Source organism: Scyliorhinus canicula, chromosome 12 (genome assembly GCF_902713615.1).
Source record: "Scyliorhinus canicula chromosome 12, sScyCan1.1, whole genome shotgun sequence".
NCBI classification, from domain to species: domain Eukaryota; kingdom Metazoa; phylum Chordata; class Chondrichthyes; order Carcharhiniformes; family Scyliorhinidae; genus Scyliorhinus; species Scyliorhinus canicula.
The window spans coordinates 163644528-163661499 of record NC_052157.1 but is presented as its reverse complement, the minus strand read 5'-3'; the positions used below and the strand labels follow the sequence as shown (position 1 = coordinate 163661499).

Here is a 16972-nt window from a genome sequence, read left to right as displayed (position 1 = left end):
TGCCTGCAGCACTCTCAGGCAGCGCATTCCTCATCCTAACCACTCACTGTGGAAAAGTCTTTTCCTCATGTCACCATTGCTTCTTTTGTAAATCACTTTAAATCGCTGTCACTGGCTTCTCAGTCAATGGGAACAGTTTCTACTCTGTGGAGACCCCATATGATTTTAAACACCTTTATCAAATGGCTTCTGAAAATTATCCACACAATAGTGTTGGAAATTTATGAAAACATAGAAAGTAAGTGCAGGAGGCCATTCAGCCCTTCGAACCTGCACCATCATTCAGCATGATCATGGCTGATCAAGCAAATTCAGTATCCCACTCCCACTCTACACCTCTTGCTCCCTTTAGCCGCAAGGCCATGTCCAGCTCCCTCTTGAATATACCGTGCGAACTGGCCCCAACAGCTTTCTGCGGTACTAAACTCCACATGTTCACAACTCTCTGAGAAGAATTTCTTCCTCATCTCAGTCCTGAATGGTTTACCCCGTATTCTTAGGATGTGACTCTGTATAAACTGTGAACAAAAGGACCATTGTGAAATAAAATCCATTTTCCGGTGTATTGATGTGTTTATGAATGTTGCTGAGCTGCCCGAGTGACATCCGGAAACCCATTGACCGTCTGAACATTCGCCAAATTACTGTGAAGCTCACCAAAATCTACTTACCCAACGTGAAATAGGACAGTGCAGAAGGAGCTTTACTCTGTATCTAACCCCGTACTGTACCTGTCCTGGGAGTGTTTGATGGGGACAGTGCAGAGGGAGCTTTACTCTGTATCTAACCCCGTGCTGTACCTGTCCTGGGAGTGTTTGATGGGGACAGTGTAGAGGGAGCTTTACTCTGTATCTAACCCCGTGCTGTACCTGTCCTGGGAGTGTTTGATGGGGACAGTGTAGAGGGAGCTTTACTCTGTATCTAACCCCGTGCTGTACCTGTCCTAGGAGTGTTTGATGGGGACAGTGCAGAGGGAGCTTTACTCTGTATCTAACCCCGTGCTGTACCTGTCCTGGGAGTGTTTGATGGGGACAGTGTGGAGGGAGCTTTACTCTGTATCTAACCCCGTGCTGTACCTGTCCTGGGAGTGTTTGATGGGGACAGTGTAGAGGGAGCTTTACTCTGTATCTAACCCTGTGCTGTACCTGTCCTGGGAGTGTTTGATGGGGACAGTGTAGAGGGAGCTTTACTCTGTATCTAACCCCGTGCTGTACCTGTCCTGGGAGTGTTTGATGGGGACAGTGTAGAGGGAGCTTTACTCTGTATCTAACCCCGTGCTGTCATCACCAAACCCGCCTGCTGAAGTCGATCGAATAACTGCATCAGATGTTTTAAATGTTCTGTCCATGTCTGGCTGAAAATTACCAGATTGTCGATGTATACCGCACAATTGGGTAATCCTGAAACAACTTTGTTAGTTAACCGTTGAAATGTGGCTGGGGCGTTTTTCATGCCAAAAGGCATAACTTTGAATTGGTATATACCATCTGGAGTCACAAAAGCTGAAATCTCCTTCGCCCTTTCGGAAGGTACCTGCCAGCAACCTTTCAGTAAATCAGTTTGGAAATAAAAGCTGATTGTCCCACTTTCTCAATGCAATTTTCCGAACGTGAGATAGGATAAGAGTCCGTTCTTGTAACTGCATTAACCTTTCTATAGTCCACACACACCATTGGGTACCGTCTGGTTTAGGTACCATCACTATGGGTGAGCTCCATTGGCTGCAACCCACTTCAATTATCCCATTTTAAGCATACTCTCAATCTCAACCTGTGCCACTAGGATGTCTCCACAGATTTAGCTAGAATGCCTCTTAAAATCATCTGGCAAAGAGAGAGGGAGACAGAGAGATTCACCACCACCTTCCAGCTGAACTTACTTCACAGAACTGGAGCTCTTCAGAAGACGCACCTTCTGGAATTTTCTGAATGGCACCACCAATCACAGGCAATAATAGGAGAAGGTTGAGGATTCTACATTCACCGATAGGGCTATCAAATCAACATCATAGGTTCTGCCACAAAACCTAAATCAACGTCTTGTCCACCAGAACAGGGGATTTCAGTGTACAAACACTGTAATTTAAACAGAAATCCCAAAGCGTGCAATAAGGTTGTAGCAGCTAACCAGAAGACGGTCGATCCAAGCAGGCAGCAGGACGGGAATAAAAAGGAAGCACAGGACATACAAAAGGTTTTACAACAATGTCCTAACATTATAAATCAACAGTAATTGTGTTCACATTTACAAACCAGGTGACTGTAATTATTGGGCAGCCAAGGGCCAAAGTCCTTGGGTATTTTTTACAAGAATTATTGATTAATTCACTTGTGCTGTGACTCGGGGGCACATGGGGCAGGAATTCACCATGCACTAACCTAGGGTGTTGTAACAATATAAACAGGGAATCTTACAACATCCACCACAATGAGCTTTATTTTGCTGGCACATATTTTTATTCATTCTGGTTTACTTTCATAACGACCCACCCCCTTTCAAATCTGAACGATTTCAGATTTTACATGTAATTGGTCCAAGTGAATGCAGCACCGAAAGCAGAGACACCTTCAACTCCGCTGTGATACCAACTCTTCCCTGTATCTTCATACTTACACCGGGGGGGGGTCCGTGAAGTGTGAAATAATCCATTTGAAATTTCATTTCTGAAGATTGTGTTGTCATTTATAGTGTGTCTGAGATGAGGTTCCTTTTGGTCAGGGGGCCTGCAGGAGGGAAGGCTCTTGGTAAACTTTACCATTTATTGAACATTCTACTAACTATGCACAGTACAGGGTTAGCACAAGGCTTTACATAGAACTATCTCTCATCAGACTTTGTTGGCATGTGATCACAAACGAAAAAGACAGTCCACTTACATATTGAGCATTAACCCTTTAAAGTATTGGGGGGGCAGAGAGGGGAGACTTTTGACCACAACCAGTTCAGCTAGAATTCAAACTCGAAGGGCTGACTCCTAATAATAATCTTTATTAGTGTCACAAATAAGCTCACATTAACACTGCAATGAAGTTACTGTGAAAAGCCCCTAGTCACCACATTCCAGCACCTGTTCGGGTACAGAGGGAGAATTCAGAATGTTCAATTCACCTAACAGAACGTCTTTCGGGACTTGTGGGAGGAAAACGGAGCACCCGGAGGAAACCCACGCAGACACGGGGAGAACGTGCAGACTCCACACAGTCACCCAAGTCGGGAATCGAACCTGGGACCCTGGTGCTGTGAAGCAACAGTGCTAACCACTGTGCTACTGTCCAATGTGCCAAGATGGATGCCTCAAATCTAGAGAGAGACACGAGTGATTGGACTAGGACGTGGCAGGGGTGGGGTGGGGCAGGGTTTGGGGGCTGGGAGGGCTTTGGGGTGGGGCAGGGTTTGGGGGCTGGGAGGGCTTTAGGGTGGGGGTCGGGACCGAGTTTGGGGTGGGGGTGAGGAAGGGGTTTGGGGTGAGGAAGGGGTTTGGGGTGAGGGTTCCCAGCTGACGTCGTCACACCAATGGTGTTTCGGTGTCTTTTTTTTTTATAAATTTAGATTACCCAATTATTTTTTCTATTAAGGGGCAATTTAGCGTGGCCAATCCACCTACTCTGCACATTTTTGGGTTGTGGGGGCGAAACCCACGCAGACACGGGGAGAATGTGCAAACTCCACACGGACAGTGACCCAGAGCCGGGATCGAACCTGGGACCTCAGCGCCGTGAGGCGGTTATGCTAACCATTAGGCCACCGTGCTGCCCTGTGTTTCGGTGTCTGACAGCACCATGCTGTCAGTGGAATACACAATGTCCACTTGGCAGAAAGATGCAATATCCAATCTGTGGGCTTTTATACAGGTGGATTCTACAAAAGGCCCCAACTCTTCCAAATGGGGGAGAATGAGATTTGCTGTCCTGGTCGGCAGTGAAAGGGTTAAAGAGACAAGAGCAACCAAGAAAACCTTCATCAACCATAGTCAGCACCGGGTAGGAGCTTGAACAAAGCCTCTTGGGCAGCACAGTGGCTAGCCCTGCTGCCTCACGGCACCACGGTCCGAGGTTCAATCCCGGCTCTGGGTCACTGTCTGTGTAGAGTTTGCACATTCTCCCCGTATTAGTGTGGGTTTCACCCCCACAACCCAAAGATGTGCAGGGTAGGTGGATTGGCCGCACTAAATTGTCCCTTAATTGGGAAAATGAATTGGGTACTCTAATTTAAAAAAAAACCCTCCTTCACACACACAGGGCGAGGGTTAAGGAATGACTTCACCTAACTTCACTATTTTTTAAACTAAATTTAGAGTATCCAATTCATTTTTTCCAATTAAGAGGCAATTTAGCGTGGCCAATCCACCTACCCTGCACATCTTTGGGTTGTGGGGGTGAAACCCACGCAGACACGGGGAGAATGTGCAAACTCCACCTGGACAGTGACCCAGGGCCGGGATCGAACCTGGGACCACAGCGCTGTGACTAACTTCACTATTTAAAGCAAGTCTTCCAACATGAGGTTAGAAAGACTCTGCACAGCAGAGAAAGGGTTAATACTGACCCGCTCACCCTGTACCACAGGCAACTGCATCAAGGCAGGGGCAGATCCCATACAGACAGAAAACTCACCAAACCCCTGGCAAACTATCTTGGGGCAACGGAGTCTGTTTAAAGGTAAAAGTAATCTTTGCCCTGGTCTCTAATACTGACGGCTACATTGGAACCTTCTGCCCTTCAGTCTCTCCGTCTGACTGTGGCACATCCTCCGTCACGGACATCACTCTGTTTACTGTGTACTTACAGATTGTTTGTATCTCTCCCTCACCATCCAGCCTCATGGACATACAGCGATTCACAAATAGGGCTCACAAGGTAAGGAACAAGCCTGCAGTGCAGTGTACATGGTCAATACACCTGGGGTGAGGTAGGGTGGAGGGGGCCACAGGGGCAGCAGACAGAATCACCAGTTGCTCTGTATGGAGTCATTTCGATACAGAACATAAGTTTTGACAGTACGATGGACAAGTGTGTTAACTGAATCCTTCTTCACCCACTCAAATAAACTGGAGGTTGAATTTTAACAGCTGTGTCAGTCACTAGGTGGAACAGGATTCCACACTCCATTTCAGAGCTCAATCAGCGGATGTGGGAAATGAGGTTACACTGGCTTCAGTGACTGTCATATTCAACCAGAATCTGGTTTCTAATCGGTGGCAGAGATGAGGTCCAATGTTCATATCTGACACTCACAGGAAGGGAAGCTGATCAGCAGGTTTCGGAAGGTATCACAGCGAGAGTCAGCACCTTAAGCGGAAGAAAGAAATTAACTCTGAACTTTCATGGTGACAGTATTGGAAATATAAACTGATTAGAAGCTTGCAGTAAGACACCAAACTGCTCTGTGCAGAGAATGCAATTCTACAATGACAGCTCCACTTCCCGACTCCCAGCTCTGAGTCTCCGGGACACAATCATTAATCCACAGCGAGGAAGAGAGATTCTGCAAAATCTGCAGGTTGAGGGTGATAATGTTAAAGGAGGAGCTTTCTGCACCAGATCAGTGGACTGGGGCCATTAAACAAGAGCCCATTTCCTGAATATATTAACTCCCTGGGCCACAGCACCAATTAGCATATTGACTGAATTCAGTTTCATAATTTACCAAGGGTAAGATTTAAAATTATGATTCCAAATTCAGAGCCAGAATTACGACGTTAGAATCATAGAATCCCGAATTGCAGAAGGCCATTTGGCCCATCGAGTCTGCACCAACCCTCTGAAAGAGCCTCCACCCTGCCGAGGCCCACTCCCCTGCACTTTCCCTGCAACCCCAACTGAACTTTTGAACACTAAGGGGCAATTTAGCACGGCCAATCCACCTAACCTGCACATCATTGGACTGTGGGACCCCGCCGCCACATATCGGCCCCGCCCCACCAGCGGGATTCACCGCTCCGCCGCCACATATCCGCCCCGCCAGCCAGTCAATGGGGTTTCCCATTGTGGGCAGCCCCACGCCGTCGGGAAACTCCCCGGCCCCGGCAAAACGGGAGAATCCCGCTCTAGGGTTCTCACACAAACACTGAAAGTACACACATACATACACACAGACACAGACACACACACATACGCATATACACTGGGGCTGGTTTAGCACACTGGGCTAAATCACTGGCTTTTAAAGCAGGCCAGCAGCACGGTTCAATTCCCGTACCAGCCTCCCTGAACAGGCGCCGGAATGTGGCGACTAGGGGCTTTTCACAGTAACTTCATTGAAGCCTACTCGTGACAATAAGCGATTTTCATTTCATTTTTCATATACACATACACAGAGACACACACACAGAGACACACACACAGACATACAGACACACACACAGACATACACACAGACACACACACAGACATACAGACATACACACACACCCGCACATACATACAGACACATATCACACATACACATCACACACATACATACACATATAGAGACACACAATGACACACACACAGACAGACACACAATGAGACACACACACAGTGACACACACAGCGAAACGCAGAGACACACGCACAGTGACACACATACAGTGACACACACACACAGTGACACACACACAGTGACACGCAGAGACGCACATACAGACACACTTACTCTGCACATATCTGTAGATTCCCATTCTGATTGGTTTGGAATGCTGTCAGTCTGTGTGAGGTGCTGATTGGGGGGTCACAGGAAACTGGCTGACCAGGGGCTGGAGGCAGGACTTCATTTCTCTCAACTCGATCATCATCTCATGTTCAACTCCACAGTGCAGTGAGAAAAGGCTCTCCGCCTGTTCAATCACACTCAATGCTTCATCCACAACCTGTCTGTAAACGACAGCAACAAACAAGTCAGGCCAGGATCACTCAATATTTTGCAGAGGCTCAGATCTGTCGCCCCATACCCCAGTCCGTCACCCCCAGTCTGAGCCCACGCCCCCGTCACCCCCAGTCTGAGCCCCCCCCCCCCGTCACCCCCAGTCTGACCCCCCACCCCGGACACCCTCAGTCTGACCCCGACCGCCCCCCCACCCCCAGTCTGACCCGGCCACCCCCAGTCTGACCCCTCACCCCCAGTCTGACCCAGCCAGCCCCAGTCTGACCAATCATCCCCTGTCTGACCCCTCACCCCCAGTCTGACCCCCTCACCCCCAGTCTGACCCCTGATCCCCAGTCTAACCCCTCATCCCCAGTCTGACCCCTCACCCCCAGTCTGACCCCATCACCCCAGACTGACCCCATCACCCCAGACTGACCCCATCACCCCAGTCTGACCCCATCACCTCCAGTCTGACCCCTCACCCCTAGTCTGACCCCTCACCTCCAGTCTGCTGACCCCCCTCACCCCCAGTCTGACCCTTCACCCAGTCTGACCCCCCTCACCCCAGTCTGACCCCTCACCCCCAGTCTGACCCATCACCCCCAGTCTGACCCCTCACCCCGTCTGACCCCGCTCACCCCCGTCTGACCCATCACCCCCAGTCTGACCCCATCACCCCCAGTCTGACCCCTCATCCCCAGTCTGACCCCATCACCCCCAGTCTGACCCCATCACCCCCAGTCTGACCCTCACCCCAGTCTGACCCCTCACCCCCAGTCTGACCCCATCACCCCCAGTCTGACCCACCACCCCCAGTCTGACCCCTCACCCAGTCTGACCCCCCTCACCCCAGTCTGACCCCTCACCCCCAGTCTGACCCATCACCCCCAGTCTGACCCATCACCCCCAGTCTGACCCCTCACCCCGTCTGAACCCCCTCACCCCCCGTCTGACCCATCACCCCCAGTCTGACCCCTCTCCCCAGTCTGACCCCATCACCTCCAGTCTGACCCCTCACCCCAGTCTGACCCCTCACCCCCAGTCTCACCCCTCACCCGTCTGACCCCTCACCCCCAGTCTGACCCCATCACCCCCAGTCTGACCCCTCACCCCCAGTCTGACCCCATCACCCCCAGTCTGACCCCATCACCCAGTCTGACCCCCCCTCACCCCAGTCTGACCCCTCATCCCCAGTCTGACCCATCACCCCCAGTCTGACCCCTCACCCCGTCTGACCCCCTCACCCCCAGTCTGACCCCATCCCCCCCAGTCTGACCCCTCACCCCCAGTCTGACCCCATCCCCCCCAGTCTGACCCGTCACCCCCCGTATGACCCGTCACCCCCAGTCTGACCCGTCACCCCCAGTCTGACCCCTCACCCCGTCTGACCCCCTCACCCCCAGTCTGACCCCATCCCCCCCAGTCTGACCCCTCACCCCCAGTCTGACCCCATCCCCCCCAGTCTGACCCCCCTCACCCCAGTCTGACCCCATCCCCCCCAGTCTGACCCCATCCCCCCCAGTCTGACCCCCCTCACCCCCAGTCTGACCCCATCCCCCCCAGTCTGACCCCATCCCCCCCAGTCTGACCCGTCACCCCCCGTATGACCCGTCACCCCCAGTCTGACCCCACAAGGTTGAGGTACCCATTGAAGAGAATCTGTGCCAGTTTGAAGAGTTCCTTCCCCAGTTCCAAGCTGCCATCTCCAAACTGGACCCTGACCAGCTCGCAGCTCCTCCGCAGGTGACCAGCAGCGGCCAGCCAATCAGCTGCAGGAACAGCAAAAGTCAACACAGTTCAGGAAAGGTCACAGCCCAAACCATAAGCCCCATTCCCCCAATCCCACCCTCCCCCCAATAAACCCACACATCCCAAACCCCACCCCCCCAAACCACGGAGCCCCATTCACCCAATCCCACCCTCCCCCCAATAAACCCACACCATCCCAACCCCCATTCCAATCCCACCCTCCCCCCAATAAACCCACACCATCCCAACCCCCCACACCACGGAGCCCCATTCCAATCCCACCCTCCCCCACACCATCCCCACGTCACCCCCAGCAAAATCCAATTCCCCCAATTCCACCCTCCCCACTCCCACACAGCCTCCCCCCACCACCCCAGGGCAACCAGAATCCCACTGCCCCAACCCCCCACCCACACCAAACCCACCCTCCCACACAACCCCCACCCCCACAACTCACCCCACCCCTCACCCCCACCTCCCCATAAACCCCACACTCAGCCCGCCACACCCCACCCTGCTCCCGCCGCCCCCACCCCCACACTTTCCCATGACTCCGTGTCAACCTGCCCTTCTTCCACACTCCACCCTCAACAACCCCACACACTCAGACACACTGCCTCAGCATCCCCTCACTCCCACTCAGAAATATGCCCTCTCAGTCAGCACAACAATCTCTGAGTCTCTCACTGGGACTGACCTCACCTTGGGATGCGTAAACCTGGGCCAGGCAGTCCTCAATCTCTCCTTGTACTGGGTGCTGATTGGTCAGCAGGCTCTGCGCGAGCCGCTGGCACTGAGAGAGCAGCTGAAAGGCCTCATCTGAAAGAAAGAGTCCCACTGGTGAGATCCCATTGTCACCATCACCCCATCAATCAGACATCGGGCACCTTACCCCATCAATCAGACATCGGGCACCTTACCCCATCAATCAGACATCGGGCACCTTACCCCATCAATCTGACATTGGGCACCATCACCCCCTCAATCAGACATCGGGCACCTTACCCCATCAATCAGACATCGGGCACCATTACCCCATCAACCAGACATCGGGCACCATTACCCCATCAATCAGACATCGGGCACCTTACCCCATCAACCAGACATCGGGCACCTTACCCCATCAATCAGACATTGGGCACCTTACCCCATCAACCAGACATCGGGCACCATCACCCCATCAACCAGACATCGGGCATCTTACCCCATCAACCAGACATCGGGCACCTTACCCCATCAATCAGACATCGGGCACCTTACCCCATCAATCAGACATCGGGAACCATTACCCAGATACCCAGACACTCTCGGGCACCATACCCAGATACCCAGACACTCTCGGGGACCATACCCAGATACCCAGTCACTCTCGGGCACTGTACCCAGATACCCGGTCACTCTCGGGGACCATACCCAGATACCCAGTCACTCTCGGGCACTGTGCCCAGATACCCGGTCACTCTCGGGCACTGTACCTGGATTCCCGGTCACTCTCGGGCACCATACCCAGATACCCAGTCACTCTCGGGCACTGTACCCAGATACCCTGTCAGTATTGGGCACTGTACCTGGATTCCCGGTCACTCTCGGGCACCATACCCAGATACCCGGTCACTCTTGGGCACTGTGCCCAGATACCCAGTCACTCTTGGGCACTGTGCCCAGATACCCAGTCACTCTCGGGCACTGTACCCAGATACCCGGTCACTCTCGGGCACTGTACCCAGATACCCAGTCACTCTCGGGTACTATACCCAGATACCCAGTCACTCTCGGGCACCATGCCCAGATACCCGGTCACTCTCGGGCACTGTACCCAGATACCCAGTCACTCTCGGGCACTGTGCCCAGATACCCGGTCACTCTCGGGCACTGTACCCAGATACCCAGCCACTCTCGGGCACTGTACCCAGATACCCGGTCACTCTCGGGCACCATACCCAGATACCCAGCCACTCTCGGGCACTGTACCCAGATACCCGGTCACTCTCGGGCACCATACCCAGATTCCCGGTCACTCTCGGGCACCATACCCAGATACCCGGTCACTCTCGGGCACTGTACCTGGATTCCCGGTCACTCTCGGGCACCATACCCAGATACCCGGTCACTCTCGGGCACTGTACCCAGATACCCGGTCAGCTCGGGCACTGTACCCAGATACCCAGTCACTCTCGGGCACCATACCCAGATACCCAGCCACTCTCGGGCACTGTACCCAGATACCCAGTCACTCTCGGGCACCATACCCAGATACCCAGTCACTCTCGGGCACCATACCCAGATACCCAGACACTCTCGGGGACCATACCCAGATACCCAGTCACTCTCGGGCACTGTACCCAGATACCCGGTCACTCTCGGGGACCATACCCAGATACCCAGTCACTCTCGGGCACTGTGCCCAGATACCCGGTCACTCTCGGGCACTGTACCTGGATTCCCGGTCACTCTCGGGCACCATACCCAGATACCCAGTCACTCTCGGGCACCATACCCAGATACCCAGTCACTCTCGGGCACCATACCCAAATACCCAGTCACTCTTGGGCACTGTACCCATATACCCAGTCACTCTCGGGGACCATATCCAGATACCCAGTCACTCTCGGGCACTGTACCCAGATACCCGGTCAGTATTGGGCACTGTACCTGGATTCCCGGTCACTCTCGGGCACCATACCCAGATACCCGGTCACTCTTGGGCACTGTGCCCAGATACCCAGTCACTCTTGGGCACTGTGCCCAGATACCCAGTCACTCTCGGGCACTGTACCCAGATACCCGGTCACTCTCGGGCACTGTACCCAGATACCCAGTCACTCTCGGGTACTATACCCAGATACCCAGTCACTCTCGGGCAACATGCCCAGATACCCGGTCACTCTCGGGCACTGTACCCAGATACCCAGTCACTCTCGGGCACTGTGCCCAGATACCCGGTCACTCTCGGGCACTGTACCCAGGTACCCAGCCACTCTCGGGCACTGTACCCAGATACCCGGTCACTCTCGGGCACCATACCCAGATACCCAGCCACTCTCGGGCACTGTACCCAGATACCCAGTCACTCTCGGGTACTATACCCAGATACCCGGTCACTCTCGGGCACCATACCCAGATACCCAGCCACTCCCGGGCACTGTACCCAGATACCCAGTCACTCTCGGGTACTATACCCAGATACCCGGTCACTCTCGGGCACTGTACCCAGATACCCAGCCACTCTCGGGCACCATACCCAGATACCCGGTCACTCTCGGGCACTGTACCCAGATACCCGGTCACTCTCGGGCACCATACCCAGATACCCAGTCACTCTCGGGCACTGTGCCCAGATACCCAGTCACTCTCGGGCACTGTGCCCAGATACCCGGTCACTCTCGGGCACCATACCCAGATACCCGGTCACTCTCGGGCACTGTACCTGGATTCCTGGCACTCAATCTCCTGGCGATATCCATCTTGGTTCTTATTTGTTGCACTTGTTGAACGAGTGACGATTTGGAGACCAGGTGACCACAGGAGCTGTTTGGACAGCTGCAATGTCCTTCCTCCGAATCCTGCATGTAACAGAAACAGATCAAAATCAATCACCACCAAGGCAGACTGTAAACTGAGAGGTTGCATCGCAAGGGACTGTTATACAACTGGTATAAACAGGTAAACGTGTGACAAAGAACAAAGAAAAGTACAGCACAGGAACAGGCCCTTCGGCCCTCCAAGCCTCTGCCGACCTGCTGCCCGTCTAAACTAAAATCTTCTGCACTTCCGGGGTCCGTATCTCTCTATTCCCATCCTATTCATGCATTTGTCAAGATGCTCCTTAAATGTCACTATCGTCCCTGCTTCCACCACCTCCTCCAGCAGCGAGTTCCAGGCACCCACTACACTCTGTGTAAAAAAAATTGCCTCGCACATCTCCTCTAAACCTTGCCCTCGCACCTTAAACCTATGTCCCCTAGTAATTTGACCCCTCTACCCTGGGGAAAAGCCTCTGACTATCCACTCTCTCTATGCCATCATAATTTTGCAGACCTCTATTAGATCGCCCCTCAACCACCGTCGTTCCAGTGAGAACAAACCGAGTTTATTCAACCGCTTCTCATAGCTAATGCCCTCCATACCAGGCAACATCCTGGTAAATCTCTCCTGCACCCTCTCTAAAGCCTCCACATCCTTCTGGTAGTGTGGCGACCAGAATTGAACACTATACTCCAAGTATGGCCTAACTAAGGTTCTATACAGCTGCAACATGACTTGCCAATTCTTATACTCAATGCCCCGGCCAATGAAGGCAAGCATGCCGTATGCCTTCTTGACTACCTTCTCCACCTGTGTTGCCCCTTTCAGTGACCTGTGGACCTGTACACCTCAATCTCTCTGACTGTCAATACGCTTGAGGGTTCTACCATTCACTGTATATTCCCTACCTGCATTAGACCTTCCAAAATGCATTACCTCACATTTGTCCGGATTAAACTCCATCTGCCATCTCTCCGCCCAAGTCTCCAAACGATCTAAATCCTGCTGTATCCTCTGACAGTCCTCATCATTATCCGCAATTCCACCAACCTTTGTGTCGGCTGTGTCACCAGGGGAGCTCCGGCTGTATGTGTGATCTATACGGTGTGATCTATACTGTGTGATTGGTGGATTCTCTGGCTATGTGTGATCAATACGTGTGATCCATACTGTGTGATCAGGGGAAGCTCCAGCTGTATGTGTGATCTACACGGTGTGATATATACTGTGTGATCCATACTGTGTGATTAGGGGGAGCTCCGGCTGTATGTGTGATCTACACCGTGTGATCCATACTGTGTGATCAGGGGAGCTCCGGCTGTATGTGTGATCTACACGGTGTGATATATACTGTGTGATCCATACTGTGTGATCAGGGGAGCTCTGGCTGTATGTGTGATCTACACGGTGTGATATATACTGTGTGATCAGGGGAGCTCCGGCTGTATGAGTGATCTACACGGTGTGATCCATACTGTGTGATCAGGGGAGCTCCGGCTGTATGTGTGATCTACACGGTGTGATATATACTGTGTGATCCATACTGTGTGATCAGGGGAGCTCTGGCTGTATGTGTGATCTACACGGTGTGATATATACTGTGTGATCCATACTGTGTGATCAGGGGAGCTCTGGCTGTATGTGTGATCTACACGGTGTGATATATACTGTGTGATCCATACTGTGTGATCAGGGGAGCTCTGGCTGTATGAGTGATCTACACGGTGTGATATATACTGTGTGATCCATACTGTGTGATTAGGGGGAGCTCCGGCTGTATGTGTGATCTACACGGTGTGATCCATACTGTGTGATCAGGGGAGCTCCGGCTGTATGTGTGATCTACACGGTGTGATCCATACTGTGTGATCAGGGGAGCTCTGGCTGTATGTGTGATCTACACGGTGTGATATATACTGTGTGATCCATACTGTGTGATCAGGGGAGCTCTGGCTGTATGTGTGATCTACACGGTGTGATATATACTGTGTGATCCATACTGTGTGATTAGGGGGAGCTCTGGCTGTATGTGTGATCTACACGGTGTGATATATACTGTGTGATCCATACTGTGTGATTAGGGGGAGCTCGGGCTGTATGTGTGATCTACACGGTGTGATATATACTGTGTGATCCATACTGTGTGATCAGGAGAGCTCTGGCTGTATGTGTGATCTACACGGTGTGATATATACTGTGTGATCCATACTGTATGATCAGGGGAGCTCTGGCTGTATGTGTGATCTACACGGTGTGATATATACTGTGTGATCCATACTGTGTGATCAGGGGAGCTCTGGCTGTATGAGTGATCCATATTGTGTGATCTGTACTGTGTTAGCTCCTCCAATGGTATCTTGTTAAAACTGGTCAGTGGCTATGGGTTGTTGCTGCTTTGAGCCACTCCTGCCAGATCAGATGTCACAGAATCACAGAAAGTTACCAGCACAGAAAGAGGCCACCAGCTGAAACTCAAGCCCCCCCCCCCCCCCCCCCCCCCCCCGGCCTGATTCCACTTTGCTGCATTTGGTCCTGGGCCCTGCTGGTTCTGGTGCTCGAGGTGCAAATCCAGACACCTTTCCAATGAGTTGATGATTTGTGTCTCTGCCACCCTTTCAGGTAATGAATTCCAGACCCCCACAACCCTCTGGGTGAAAACGAGTTTCTTAATCTCCCCTCTAATCCTTCTAACAACCACTTCAAATCGATGGCCCCTAGTCAGTGACCTCTCTGCTCAGGTAACCAGGCCCTTCCCAGCCGCTCTATCCAGGCCCCTTTGTAGATCTCAATCTAATCTTCCCCCCGCCTCCTCTGTTCCAAGGACACCAATCCCAGCCTCTCTGATCATTCCTCATTGCTGTGATTTCCCAGCCCTACCAACACCCTCACTAACCTCCACAGAACCCTCTCCAATGCAATGATATCCTTTCTGTAATGAGGTGACCAGGACTGCGCACATTATATACAGTTCCAGCATAACCTCCCTGCGCTTAGATTCTGTGCCTTGGCTAATAAATGAAAGGATTCCATTTGCCTTTGTAAACACCTGATCACCTGTCCTGGTATCTTTAGGGATCTGTGGACATTGACTCCCAAGTTTCTTGTTAATTTACACGTCTGTCTTTCCCCCCTCTACCGAGCTCAGCCGTTCTGTGACCTCCTTCATCTAACTACACGGAGATCCACCCCTCTTGGCTTCTGCCTCCCTGTAGGAGACAATCTCTCTGGATTCAGCTCTGATCAAATGGCTGACAATTTATTTTCTGGATATCATTTTTTAGTGTACTTTCTGCCCTTGCATCTCTGCGTTGGTCTAACAGTCAGTATATCTTTACTCATTGTGCAGGTTTCTGAGGCAGGCAGACAAGGGTGTAGAATGTTGCCCACTGGCTCGAGAGAGGAAATTCAGCTGGCATTCCCACTCCTTTTTTTAAATTGAGAGTATCCAATTCATTTTTTCCAATTAAGGGGCAATTTAGCGTGGCCAATCCACCTACCCTGCACATCTTTGGGTTGTGGGGGTGAAACCCACGCAAACACGGGGAGAATGTGCAAACTCCACACGGACAGTGACCCAGAGTCGGAATCGAACCTGGGACCTCGGAGCCGTGAGACAGCAGTGCTAACCACTGCGCCATCGTGCTGTCCAGGGCATTCCCATTCCTGAATGCTGGAAGGAGCCAGTTGCTGACACGCCACGTTGAACACTCAGCAGCAAGTACTTGTCTAAAGTGGTTTGTCACACAGCAAGGCGAAGAGAAAATAATTAACTAGAATTAACGGACTTCCAGTGATGGCGGGCAGGAGGCAGCTGCACAATGACGGGCTCCCATTCGGGAACGGCATTTTCAGGGCTTTAAGCTCGGTCCCAGGGTCCACGGAGGCGGCAAAAGCAGGGAGAAGGCACAGAGGAGGCACAGTAAAGGGAAATGCGGAGGGTGAGCAAATAACGGCCGTAAAAAAAACAGCTGAAGGTTCGTCGGGGAGTGGAAAGGTCACCGCGGGGTCGGTAAAGAAAATGGAGGCTGGAGCACCAGGGGAGGCCGCATTGCTTACGGCTGAATAAATAACTAAGGTGATGGCTGCGGAATTCAAAAGGCAGTTTACAAAATACATGGAGACAATGAGGAAGGAGGTGAGGGAGGTTTTGAGTGTGCTGGTGGAGGAGGCGATTTCCCCGGTGACGACGGCGGTGACGAGCGCAGTGGGGGAGGTGCGGGAGCAAGGGGAGGCGCTGAAGGAAGTGGAGGAGACATTATTGCAGCACGGTGATCAACTTACCTCGATGGGGAAGGAGATGCGGAAGGTGATGGAGATTAACAAGGATCTGCGAGGAAAAATGGAAGATCTGGAAAACCGATCCAGACGACAGAATTTGAGGATTGTGGGGCTGCCCGAAGGAGTTGAAGGGCCGAAGCCGACTGAGTATTTCGCCGCGATGCTGGTGAAACTACTGGGGGAGGGGGAAGCATCCCTCCCAATATGAACTGGATCGGGCTCATCAGTCGTGGAGGCCTGTACCAAAGGTGAGTGAGCCGTCAAGGGTAGTGACTCTGTGCTTCCGTAGGTAGTGTGAAGGAGAAGGTCCTGTGCTAGGCCAAGCAGAAGCGGGTGGTGCAGTGGGCTGGAGCTGGTATACGCGTATACCAGGACTTTACGGTGGAGCTGGCGAGGAGGCGGGCTGCTTTCAACCGGGTGAAGAGGGCACTGTACATTAGCAAGGTGCAGTGCGCCATTGTATATCCAGCGAAGCTGAGGGTGACTTATAAGCTCAAGGACTTTTATTGTGGAACGGCGGAAGCAGTGAGGAGTTTGCGAAGGCAGAAGGACTGTGGCAGAACTGAGAAATTGA

The 16972-nt window shown here is 52.3% G+C and overlaps 1 protein-coding gene across 2 annotated transcripts; it reads right to left on the bottom strand.

The window, feature by feature from the left end:
* Nucleotides 1-2414: 2414 nt before the first annotated feature.
* smyd4 (SET and MYND domain containing 4) lies at nt 2415-12202 on the bottom strand. Of its 2 annotated transcripts, none has more exons than XM_038814785.1 (5): nt 12023-12202; nt 9298-9414; nt 8492-8615; nt 6637-6854; nt 2415-2723 (listed from the first exon to the last, which is right to left on the bottom strand). In XM_038814785.1, the coding sequence occupies exons 1-4, from the start codon at nt 12162-12164 to the stop codon at nt 6683-6685; spliced, it is 555 nt and encodes a 184-aa protein (XP_038670713.1). In that variant the 5' UTR covers nt 12165-12202; the 3' UTR covers nt 2415-2723; nt 6637-6682. The 2 variants fall into 2 exon arrangements, with proteins under 2 accessions (XP_038670713.1, XP_038670712.1); XM_038814784.1 differs by lacking the exon at nt 2415-2723 and adding an exon at nt 4136-5288 and having other exon boundaries at nt 12023-12200.
* Nucleotides 12203-16972: the final 4770 nt, after the last annotated feature.

Excerpts from the sequence above, each read along its gene's own strand:
- smyd4 (XM_038814785.1), bottom strand. The coding sequence starts at position 12,164 with ATGCAGGATTCGGAGGAAGGACATTGCAGCTGTCCAAACAGCTCCTGT. Across the intron at positions 9,415-12,022 it reads ATTGAGTGCCAGGAATCCAG|ATGAGGCCTTTCAGCTGCTC; the intron begins GTACAGTGCCCG and ends TCTTTCTTTCAG. Across the intron at positions 8,616-9,297 it reads CCAGGTTTACGCATCCCAAG|CTGATTGGCTGGCCGCTGCT; the intron begins GTGAGGTCAGTC and ends CTGTTCCTGCAG.